We start from the raw sequence: 13,165 nt of genomic DNA, 5'->3' as shown, positions 1-13,165 counted from the left end.
AGGGGCAGCACAAGTATTACATGGAATCCTTCAAGAAGATTTTAGAAAATAAAGGTATTAATAACTATTAACTATTAAGTATTATAATTTATAAACTAAAACATTACTAAATAATTTCAAAATCTGAAAGAAATAACAAATACTTAATTTAAATTATCTTTACTTCCGCGGGTGTGTACATTGCCAAAATCGAAGGAAAGGTGCACACCTGCGGAAAAAATGTTAATATTTAATTATTTTAAATAACAAATAATTATAATCAATATTATCTTTGTTTCCGCAGGTTTGCACCTTTCCTTCGACTTCGGCAATGTTCACCACACCGACTTCATTGCAGGTAACCTAAATAAAATAAATAAACTATTATTATTTATTAATGCAATTACAACTGCAGCAGCTACATAACCTGAATTAAATAAAGTAAAGTAAACTATTATGAATAATATAAAAGAATTACTAATTTTTCAGTAACTGCAAACTATACCGATGCAGAAGGTCCCAAAGAATTGTTGCTCGCCTGTGAACAGGTATAAGTTTAAAATTAATTCTTAGAAATTTAGAATGACCACAAATACCTAAATGATAATTTGATTAATTACTTATGTTTAGATGCCTAAACCCGATGCTTCCGGCCGCAGCATCTACGAATATTTCGAACAACTGTTGAAAAGGTTTGGGCTTGAGCATTATCAACTTCTCAGCTCCACATCCGACTCGGCTGCCAACTGTGTAAAGGTAATGAAAAATTATAAATTATAATTATAAAATCATAACTATTTAATAGTTTTTTCTCGCATCGTATTTTAAATGGCTTTCCGCGGATGTAAAATGTACAATTGTAAGATAAAACCAGTTTTTTTAGATGAATATTTGAATGAATACGAGAATTAATATTCTAAAACAATACCATTAGAAAGTAAATCATTAATTTATTTTTCATTCTTTAGTCCGTCAAGATACTCAATGAAGAGCACGGGAAAACCCCCACAGAGTATACAAGTTACATGAACCATGAGGATGAAGATGAGGAAGTCAGTGATGATGATGATGATAGTGATAAGGAAGACACACCTGAGGCTGATAGTGAAGATGAAATCCCGTTGGATATGGTTATAGAAGAGGTTGACAAAGGAGTTGCACAAGCAGAAGATTTAGATGAGGTTGAGGATGGTGTTGTAGAAGCCGAAGGTGAGGGTCAGGATGGAGGTGAAGAAACCCTGGCAGGAACAAGACAAGGCGATGGCGGCATATCAAGTGCGATTTTCTACAGGTCCATCGCCATCAAAGATCCACAACAAAGAGAGGGTAAGTAAAGTTAAATTAAATTCATTCCCAAAAAATTCAATGAATTACATTTAATGATTTACAGGGGTAGTTTCACGAAATGCATTTAACTAAATTATATTAATTTATTAAATTATTTCTTTTCAGCAATCACAAATTTCGGGAAACTAATGGAAGAGAACATCCAGAAAACAATGATATGTGATGAGCAAAAATGTGGACTAATAGTGGGAGGCGTTTGCCTCAACCACCAAGTGGAGTTGGCGTTGAAGCAGGCTGCCAAAGTTGTAAGTAAATTAATTAAATGATTAATAGAACCAACTAAATAACTTATACAGTAACTTAAAAAGTTAAATAATAAATTATACAAAAACGTGAAAATTAACAAATATTATATTTTTTAGAAAGGGAAGGGGTACAACAGAACCATAATTAACCTGGCAAAGCTGGTCAGTAAAATTATGAATAACAAGAAGCTGCGTCGCATTTTGGTAGAGAGTGGACAACGTATGCTTACCAGATACGTGGAGACGAGATGGAGCTCCAGAATGAACATGATAAAGCGGTTCTTAGAGTTGTTTGACAACAAACAACTACTTCAGAAGGTGAAAAAATCCGTGCAGGATCAGAAAGGTAAACCCAAAAAAGTTAATTATAATTTAAACAACAATTTAAAACTAACAAAATTACCAACTTAAATTTCTCTCTGTCCCTTAATTAAACAAAAGAGAAAGGTAACAAATAGAAGTTTATTAAAATTTAAACTAAATAAATTATTTCTTCTCTCGTTCCCTTAATTAAAAATTAGAACTGTATATATCAATAGAATTAATTTTTAATTTTTATTTTAGTCAACAAGAAGTTTGACAATCTGTGGCCAACACCTGACCAGGTTCTTGCCCTCAGAGAAGTCCTGCAAGTGTTGGAGTGTGTGGATACCATGCTGACAATTCCCGCCCAAGCCCATGAGGCCACAATCGTCCAGATGTTCACCATGCTGGATACGGTGTTCTTTACCCTACGGACAAGTATGCCTGGCAACTTATTCGCTAGACGTGTATTCAAGTTCCTTCACCAGAGAGTTAACAAGATTGTCCGTAATAATGCAGGCTGGCAAGTCTGTCTCTACCTACACCCCCTGTCACGCAGTCATTTGGAAATGATTGCGAGTGGCACACAAAGCTTTACGGTGACACAGGATGAAGCAAAAACAATCTTACAACAAGCACCCAAAAATTGTAGGTTGTTGGGTGAACGGCTACACCGAATCTCACTGAGAGCCAACCTAAGTCCTGAAGAAAAGGCAGATGAAGAGGCCGACCTGCGTAGTGCTAATGCGGATGCCGACAATGAGGATTCCGAAGCTGACGAGTACGATTCTCCAGAAACTGCACCTCCCACAGGTAAAGATATACAATATTAATTAAAATAGATAATAATAATAACATTAGTTAAATAATTCAATTATCATTTTTATTAATTATATTTATGTATTACAGGCATGATGACACCCATCCAAAAGATGTTATGGAACAAACAACAAGAGTTCAAAGAAATTCAGGCTCAAGCAGCAGCCAAGAAGAAAAAGAAAGAACAACGTGACAAACAGAAGGATCCCCTGGACGTCATGAAGAAACACCTGAAAGCTGGGCTGAAGGATTGGAATAATATAGAAGAATCCAAGTTGCATGCCTTGACATACGGTTACCAACGTGAAGTCGCTAAGATAAAGGAGGAAATTGCGAAAGTCAAAAAATCTAAGTCCAAGGATTTCGATGTTGAAGAACGCCAGAAACTGTACAAACAAGGAGCAATGACCGCAAGCCACAGGATGCTTACTGCCAGGTATGAACATGTTGCAGAGCAGATATGTTATCCACCTGGACTTGTCAGTTTGATGACCAACTTCAACAACTTACCTGTTTCTAATGCGAGGTGTGAGAGAATTTTCTCACACCTCAAATTAGTTTACTCATCGAGGCGCTATAACCTAGAGAAAGACACCATCCACGCCATCATGTTCTTGAAGATGAACAAGCTAGTCCCCAAGAAGTCCCAAGCATTTTGGGATAGACAGGTAAAAGTTACCAAGAAGACAGCAACCAAGGAACTGGAAAAGTGAAATAATTTTTGTAAATATGTTTATCATATTAATTATGTTGGAAAGAAATAAAGTAGAAGTAAAAGTAAAACAAATAATTTAATGAAATAATTTTGTGTTTTTTAAATATCTGTATCATTACCATTATAAAATAAATGTTGTAATAAAACCCAAAAAACTGTTTATTGATATATTTATTTTTTTTGCAGTATTGTTATTTAATTTAACAAGGATGAATAATCAATAAGTAGCGAAGCCAAAAACATTACTCAAATCATACTTGTCTTGTGTCTTTATGCGTGGATGGTCTCTTGCTCGAGGTTCTAGAGTAAATAAGTTGGACATCAAATGAAAGTAAATACTAAATATCCAAAAATAAATTTGAATTTCAATTAAAGGGTGATGGAAAAAAATAAAAATGCGTACTTGCCGCTTCGCTTATATTATTGTACATTCAAACATCAGTAAACCAAAAATCAGACCAATCGGATAATTAGGTCACATAAAAATTTGTTGTTAAAATGTAAAAAAAATACGGACATTAATGTCAGAACTGAATTATCAGAATGCGAATATATAAGAGTCAAAGCAAAATTGTAAGTAAATTTGTTTAAAAACAGCTTGATAATCAGGTTTAATATGAGCGTACATTTAAAAACGAGTTTCAACGCAAAAAAACGCGGAGCCGAATCTAGAAATACGGCTGCGGATGTGTGTATATTTGGTAACATATGGTTTTTAAGTTTAATTTAAGGAAATAGACCGTTAAATCATATTATTACTGTAAAAACTCACTTTTAACTAATGTGGAGCCGAGCCGTTCTGAACGACGTAAAAAAATGCACGGAAATTCTTTTCGAACACATGGATTCAATATTTTTAGGTAAGACTAAGACTTATCGATAAAACACACCCGATACTTTGTAATTTTGGAACGATATAAAAAAATAAAAAATAAACATAATTAAAAACAAAGTATGGAGCTTGCCGAATTATTCACAGTATAAAATCTGTGCGTTTAAAATTGAAATTACCAAAAGGCAAAATAAGAATAATTAAGTTATAACGAACAGACTTTTCACTTTATATTTACAAATTATTACAAAATCCTTACCTTAATATACTCTACTAAATGATTATGTGTACCGCCTTCCGAAATAGAAAACATAGCCTATTATTTTGACGTGCATGTACTCTTATGACATTCACGCAAAACAATAGACTACAATAATCCTTTTCGGACGACAGTACAGAATTAGATGATGATCTTGTGTTGACACTTGACTTTGTTTCTTTCTTCTTTTTTTTATAACTATATTTTCAATTGCAAATAATATTTATCACTTTATTTTATTGTATTAATATAATTCCATTTGAAGTTTTCACATTGTATATAAATTTTTTATTATTTTTCACTTTTCTTTGTATCTAACTAACGCGTAGTATGACGTGTCAATACACTCTGAAATTCAAATAAGGACTGAAGAACTATGTGTGTGTGCACGAGGTGCACGAGGTAGAAATGTACATGGGTAATTAGAAACTTCAATATAATTTATTTCGTTATATTTACATTTTTTAAAATAAGATTTTTTAATATGTTTTGACCACGGTAAATAATAAAAATTTGTTGGAGGAATTTTTGTGTATATATTTATCCCTGATATAAATTGAACAGCATACACCGGAAACGGATGATATCAAATAACAGGGAATCTATAAATATATTGTTACAATTACAATTACAAACTATTATAAGTTAACTTTAATATATTTCATTATCGTTATATACTTTTTTTACGTAATGCAAAATTATACTTTTTTAATATTAGGAAGAATTTTTATTTTACCCTGTAAAAAAAGCAATGAAAAAAGTAAGACGTCTAAAATGTCGTATTCTTAACAGGTAGACTTTTTGGAGTAAGGAAATTATGTCATCACATTAATTTCATAGAAAGAACCTAAAAGTCTAATATATCTAGTAAATTTTATTTCGGAATTGTTTAACGAACATACTTAATTTAAGATTGCGTGATTTATTTCGAAATAGAAATATAAAACGTAAAAATTTATTATTTTTCAAAATCTTCTATTTATTTACGAAGTACTTCGTAAATAAATATTAAGAAATTTGAATATTTAGAAAAATAGAAATAGGGAGGTATTTTTGAACGAAGGGAGAGGGGAATAAATATCCTATTTTTGAAATAGAATTCTTGCACACGTAAATTAATATTCCCCAATTTCAATATTTTCATATCTCTAAATTCCCTTCCAAATTTTCTCGAAATACGATACGTTTAGGGTTTAGAATAGTTAATATTTTAAATATCTAGTAGACACATCATTGCCAGACATATGTCTACTTGAAATCTATTCAATATATCTTTGACGATGGAAATTTGAAACTCACGGGTCAATATTTCTTTAATATTCCCCCTATTTTCGAACTGTCCAAAGTCGTTTATAATAATTAGGGAAAGGGTTGAATTTGGACATGAAACATAAATATTAAAATCTTTTCTAAATTTTTACGATCCTGAAAGTTAATATTTACTGATATTTTCCAATAAATTTTTTCGTTCCGTCAAAATTTGGAAAAATAGCCAATATGGCTGTCTAGAAAGAACACGAAACCTCTACACCTAATATTTTCTCAGTGTTTTTTTTTACTTTTTATACAATTTTTTTTTAAAAATTAAATATTGATGAGTTTTTTATTTTTATAGAATGAATTATAAAAAAAATAATATTGGTTGATTGGTTTTTGCGATATCAGAACTCAGAACCATATCAGTTTTACTTTTAAACAATTCAATAAATATAAAAACTTTAAAAATTAAATATTGATGAGTTTTTTTTATTTTTTTAGAATGAATTATAAAAAAAATAATATTGGTTGATTGGTTTTTGCGATATCAGAACCATATCAGTTTTACTTGTAAACAATTCAATAAATATGAAAACTTAGATATAAAATTTGTATAATAGATAAGACTTTTAAATAATTTATTCTCCCCTTTCTTTATTCCAAAAATCTCGATTTTTCTTTCATTGTCATATCCTAGTATTTATTATGTGTATTTGTATTGTCGTGTGAGTATGTGAGAGGGTTGTAAAGGATAGATAAATTACCACCCCCCCCCCCTCTCCCTCACATAGCTGTTAAGACTTAAGATTTTTTGTTTCAGGCTTTCAGCGTATCTACTCTATAATAATCCACCTTCCAAAGTTCCAACACCCTACATTCTCCAACCCTCCACCCTGCTTACTGTCTTCTACATTTCAACTCAACCATATATCAAACTTGCTAATATCATAAAGTGAAAGAAAAGTTAAAAAATAAACCACCAATAACCATTAAATAATGTATTAATCATTCTAACTCAAGTAATATGTACTAATTTATTATTTAACCTAACATACTAACAAAACAATAATCATAACTTTTTTTACTTTAATGAAATAAATAATCTAAATAAATAAATAAACTATGTTGACTTAAATAAAATGAAAATAAATATTTTTATTTTATTTGGATTGGAGTTACTTTTGTAAATTGTAACGTTTTGTCCTTGTTCTCTAAGGTCTCATATTTCCTGTATCATGAGTTGACCCTTAGCTTTATGCGGTCATAAATGTTCCCCCCCCCCCCCAAAAAAAAAAACGCTGAATCGATAATAATTTCAGTCATATCGTTAGTTTCAAAAACTAATTTACGGCTTCAAAATATTAAAATTGGTGCCAAATATTGCTAAATTCCCTCAGTGAAAGTTAAATCCTATTTATATTTCCATCCAAAGTTGCAAGTCAAATATGAATATGAAAGGGGGGGGGGGGTTAAAATGTATATTGTCCTTGTTCACGTGACTAAGTTGACCCTTTTATCAATATACCTTGTATATTGGGGAATATTAACAAGGATTAAAACATCCATAACAACTAGTACTGAAACTTTATGACAAACGGATACAGGAAGCAAATGCCTACATTACCAGAAATGAAAAAAGCTATCCGCTTTCTTACGGATTGACCAGCCCTAATTATAAAAAAACTATTGTTCTGTAAGATTAAAACGATTTCTGAAACTGTATAACAAACGGATAATAACACTTAAATAGTTCAGAATAGTCGACAAATAGTCGACGGACAAACTGACCCTAATTATAGAAAATTATTGTTCTGTATGAAGATCTCATATTTCTCATGTGAGTTCAGTTAAGTTGACCCTTCCAGTTTCCCTTCCTTAATCAGGTGACATAAATTTTTCCTCCCCGCCCCCCCCCCCCCAAAAAAAAAAATATTGTACAGCGATTAAGCGAAGATATGTTAATTTTATTTACCATAAAAACGAGTACTTTTAAGTCAAGTTTTTATTTCTATATAATTACTGACCCAACGGTTTGAAATAGATATTTATCGCATTGTGCCGTATATGTAATTTAGAAGCCATATTGGAATAGATATTTATCCTATCATATTATAGACAACTGACATTATTCTTTTATTTTAGTAATTATGGGAAAATTGAAACAAATTTAAAATGCACGGAAAAATGTCTATAAAAATTTTAAAAAAATTAATTATGAAATAGCTTCGCTCCAAAACAAAAAAATACTGAAGGGAAACAAACTAATCTAAAATCTTAAATATATATGAACATAGCTTTGTAAGTATGTCTGTCCAGGCGATAAATTTAATTCAAAAAATAGATATTTATCAAATTATCACATCGTATTATAAGCGTATGACCGGAAATTAAAAACGATTTCTTTCAACTGAAGTCCAAAAAAACCGTATATAGTTATTCCGAATTTTACGATTTGTATTTAATAAAAGATAGACAGACAAAAAGAAAGAACTAAAATTATTAAAGTGATTATCTAAATTTGGTTACTATCATCATATCTTTGTATAATTGGTCAAAAAGCCTTCATAAAACTCCTAGGAAAGTACAGACGATATTTTTATTTACCATAAAAACGAGTACTTAAGTCAAGTTTTTATTTCTTTGTATGTAGATTTCTAGAATGATATCTATTTTTTTTAATAAAAAAAATTAAATCGACTTATATCGACAAATTACGGCTTTGTGAAAAAAAAACTAAAGATATATTTTAAAAATTAAAATCCACGGAAAATGTCTATAATATGTTAAAAGTAAAAGTACTATAGAACCTATTTTTTGAAGCGAAGCTATTTCTGATTTATTTACATAAATAAAAACGAAAATGTCTATAATATGTTAAAAGTAAAACTATAGAAACTAACTTTTGAAGCGAAGCTATTTCTGATTTATTTACATAAATAAAAACGAAAATGTCTATAATATGTTAAAAGTAAAACTATAGAAACTAACTTTTGAAGCGAAGCTATTTCTGATTTATTTACATAAATAAAAACGAAAATGTCTATAATATGTCTATAATACGATGCGATAAATATCTATTTTCTGAAGCAACATAAAAGATAGACAGACAAAAATCAAAATGTATTTCCGTGAGAAATTAAATCTTGTTGTTTATCTCCCTCCCCCACCCCTCCTTCTAACTAACCATTACTACCAGGCTAAACCAATCTAATGAAATTCTCCCCTCTTTTTATAAGGTTTTAATTTAACACCTGCATTTATAATATGTGTATGACCGGAAAGTAAAAACGATTTCTTACAGATTTTTCTTTCTCATAAATTTAAATGATTTCTATTTCAAATATTATTTTTTCAAGATTATATTAAAATAGTATTTAAACACAATTTTACGGATATAGGATGTATGTATGTACAATTATAATTTCTACTAAGAGTAAGAGTTATCAAATATAGTAAAGACAAGACTTATTAATCCCAGTGTATGACCGGAAAGTAAAAACGATTTCTTACAGATTTTTCTTTCTCATAAATTTAAATGATTTCTATTTCAAATATTATTTTTTCAAGATTATATTAAAATAGTATTAAACACAATTTTACGGATATAGGATGTATGTACAATTATAATTTCTACTAAGAGTAAGAGTTATCAAATATAGTAAATTTAAATGATTTCTATTTCAATCAAATATTATTTTTTCAAGATTATATTAAAATAGTATTAAACACAATTTTACGGATATAGGATGTATGTACAATTATAATTTCTACTAAGAGTAAGAGTTATCAAAAATATAGTAAAGACTTATTTAAGCTTTAAGTGTATGACCGGAAAGTACTTAAAATCTTAAAACCACGTTAAAACCATCGCAAATACGTCGTATGATGACCGGAAGAAAAGGCCAAAGGGGGCGGAGATTTAGTATAAATATCTGAGTTCCGTTCAAATACAACTTAGTTTAATAAAATATAAGAAGCATTCAAGACCAAGGTCAACAAGTCAACAACACCAGTCATCTTATACAGTTTTCCACAGTCATCCCTATCAGTATCATCTTATTCTTATCATCATATTCCATCGCCATCGTCCTGTTCACCATCGCCATCGTCCTGTTCACCATCGCCATCATATTTATCATCAATTATTATTATCTGATTCTGTTAATAATGCCTTCAGTAACCAGGAGTATGGTACGTGCGGGGGTTGCGGCCCTTGAACCGGCTGTCCAGCCTGCCCGTGTCCAGCGTGCCCGTGTCCAGCGTGCCCCTGTCCAGCCCCAGCGTGCCCCTGTCCAGCGCGCCCATGTACGTGGTGCACCACGGCAGGCGGGAAATATAGGGCAAAACCTGATCATCATTGGTGATCAGGTTTTTAATGCTCCTGGAGTTGGACCTGCTGGTGTAGTACCACCGCCGCCAGTTGACCAGCCTGCCCCTGGTGCTCCTGCTCCTGGTGCTCCTGCTCCTGGTCCTGCTCCTGGTCCTGCTCCTGGTCCTCAAGGTCCTCAAGGTCCTCAAGGACCTCAAGGTCCTCAAGGTCCCAGGGGCCCTAGGGGCGCCGATGGCCCCCCTGGAGTGGGGAATAGGGTCAACAATAGTTTCACCATTAATAATAATAATTATTATAATTATATTATTAATGGTGTAAGAGTCCCTATTCCTGTTCCTGAGCATCCTGGCCAACAGAACCAGATAAATATTCACATTCACTAGCACTATCATTAACCATCATCAATCAACTTGTCATAATCAGTTACCTGTTCACCATCGCCATCTGTATATATATTAATAATCCATCGCCATCTATTATTACCTGTTCACCATCGCCATCATATATTCATCTAATATTAACTAATTATTTAACTATTTGTTTTGTATGTATTGTAAATAGAAACTTAAATAACTATATTGAAATTGAATTGTAAATATTATAAAAATAACTTTTGCGTGATATTGTAAAAAATAAATGTGATAGAAACTCAAAATAATACACTTTTTATATTCATTTTTGGTGGATAGTCTTTAGATTTAATTTTATTAGACACTAACACTTTCAAAACGATTCTGGTAACGATTAATTTAATTATAGAGTTGCATGTCAAAAAAAAATCAGTTAATACTTGTGTTTGGATTAGGAACTTCGGATAATTATATCGCATTATTGGATTTACGGCCTAAACTAACCGGCTGCTTATTATATACACTTTTTATATTGGTGGATAGCTTTTAGATTTAATTTAAAAGTTTAAAAATGATTCTGGTAAAAAAGAGAAAAGATAGAGATTTATCGCATCGTATTATAGACAGCTTTCCGCTTTATTTAAATAAATCAGTTTTTATGTAAATAAATCAGAAATAGCTTCGCTTCAAAAAATAGTTTCTATAGTTTTAATTTTAACTTAATTATTAAAACCAGATTTTTTAGCCCCGAGGAGCCGTTTAACTATGAAAGAAATAGCTATCTGTCTTAAAGAACGAACGAATTAAAAAGTAAAAACTTTGTATATTTGTTTTACATAGAAAGAGTAGTTTTTATTGCAAATCAAATATATTTTTTTATCCGTGGACCGTGGGACATGAAATTTCGTTGTTTCTCTTAAATAAATTAATAACCCCTCGCCTCCCCCCTCCCCCAAGCCATGAAAAAAAGAAATGAATATAAATAGATTCAGATTTCAATTTGAGATCCTTGGTAGAGAGATATTAACAGACATCCTATTATTTTATTTTTTGGTTTTCAATGATAACTATGACATATATAGAGTAGACAGAACAGAAAAAGAGTAGTTTTTATTGCAAATCAAATATAATTTTTTTCATTTGTTTTTTATCCGTGGAGATTAACAGACATCCTATTATTTTATTCTTTGGTTTTCAATGATAACTATGATATATAGACAGAACAGAAATGTACAATCGTTTGATTATTAAAACCAGTTTTTTTAGCCCCGAGGAGCCGTTTAACTATGAAAGAAATAGCTATCTGTCTTAAAGAACGAACGAATTAAAAAGTAAAAACTTTGTATATTTGTTTTATTCAAAAAGAGTAGGTTTTATTGCAATTAGAGTCTTCCAACTAATTCACTTACAATTTTGCTTCATATCCGTGTCATGTTATTTAGTTGACCCTTTTTAAAAAAATTTCAATTTCCCTTCCTTGCGAAAGAATGTTTTTAAAACTTAAAACATATGAAATGATATTATCAGATATTATCATCAATCTATAATATAATTGGCCAAAAAGCCTTCATAAAGTGTTATAAAGAGAATATAGTATCACTAATGATTCCTATATTCCAACTTTCAATATGTAACTTTGAAGCAATTTTGTTTGTTTTCTACATTACCGAATACTTTGTGAAATCAATTCGTCTCAAATGTAACTTTTCTTAAAAATAGGTTTCTAAAACTTGAAATATAATTTTTAACTTTTCTTACCAATGAATGATGAAAGTATAAATTTAAGAACAATTTGAAATATTTACCCTCTAACGGCTAATTTATTTACTATAATTTCATCGTATTAAATCCAAATTTAATCTTGTTTCTCCCCCCCCCCCCCCCCCATCCCAATTATTACCATACCATTACCAGGTTGGTTACGATATTATATATTTGTTTTTTATCCGTGGACCGTGGGACATGAAAGATTAAGCATCAAATCCTCCCCCCCTCCTCAAAGGGGAAATTAGGAGAATTCTTACATGTCTACCTAATAAAACATACATAAGTAGCGAAGCTCTAAAATTATGAATAATAAATAGACCATTTGGAACAATGTATGGTTGTCTTTTGAAGCATTAAGCTAATAGAAAAACGTTAAAACTTAAACAATTGAATTTACAATTACATAATCCTAAATTTGCCTAAACTTAAAATTGTTTATTTCTTATCAGTTCAGCATTTTGATTATTATTATTGTCAACTGTCCTATCCCCTCCTAATATTTATGTTTTTCCCCCTTTTTTTTGGGGGGGGGGGGGAGCTAAACAGATATCCTATTACTCCTAATATTTATTACATACAACACCAACCCCAATTTTAGGGGGTTACATGGAGAAAATGTTAAAAATTTTGAGATTTTTACAAATTACACCTCTAAATATATAAAGATAGAATATAGATTATTATTATTGTCCACTGTCCTATCCCCTCCTAATATTTATGTTTTTCCCCCTTTTTTTTTGGGGGGGGGGAGCGCGCATTACCACTCCGCCCATATTCATAATGAGCGGTGAAAATGGACAAAAAAATTGTAAAATACGTGATAAAACATTTATAACAATCTTTTTCTATATATAACAATATAGTGTATTTCCGTAAAAAGACTCGGACGGAGGGACGTATGGACATACCTTAATTATAGAGTAACAAGGATTCTTATAATTTCATTTGCACTATGTTTATAT

The 13,165-nt window shown here is 30.9% G+C and overlaps 1 protein-coding gene across 1 annotated transcript; it reads left to right on the top strand.

The window, feature by feature from the left end:
- The first annotated feature begins 264 nt into the window (after positions 1–264).
- LOC145321487 (uncharacterized) lies at positions 265–4,237 on the top strand. The gene is made up of 5 exons (XM_080162908.1): positions 265–1,305; positions 1,432–1,571; positions 1,689–1,917; positions 2,136–2,687; positions 2,784–4,237. Exons 1-5 carry the CDS (start codon positions 1,005–1,007, stop codon positions 3,404–3,406), a joined length of 1,845 nt encoding a protein of 614 aa, XP_080019034.1. The 5' UTR covers positions 265–1,004; the 3' UTR covers positions 3,407–4,237.
- The last annotated feature ends 8,928 nt before the right edge of the window (positions 4,238–13,165 follow it).

The sequence above is a fragment of the Acartia tonsa genome, chromosome 6, assembly GCF_053477335.1.
Source record: "Acartia tonsa isolate MP-2025a chromosome 6, ASM5347733v1, whole genome shotgun sequence".
NCBI classification, from domain to species: Eukaryota; Metazoa; Arthropoda; class Copepoda; order Calanoida; family Acartiidae; genus Acartia; species Acartia tonsa.
Note: the sequence above shows the minus strand (reverse complement) of the source record. Positions and strands in the feature narration are given on the sequence as shown.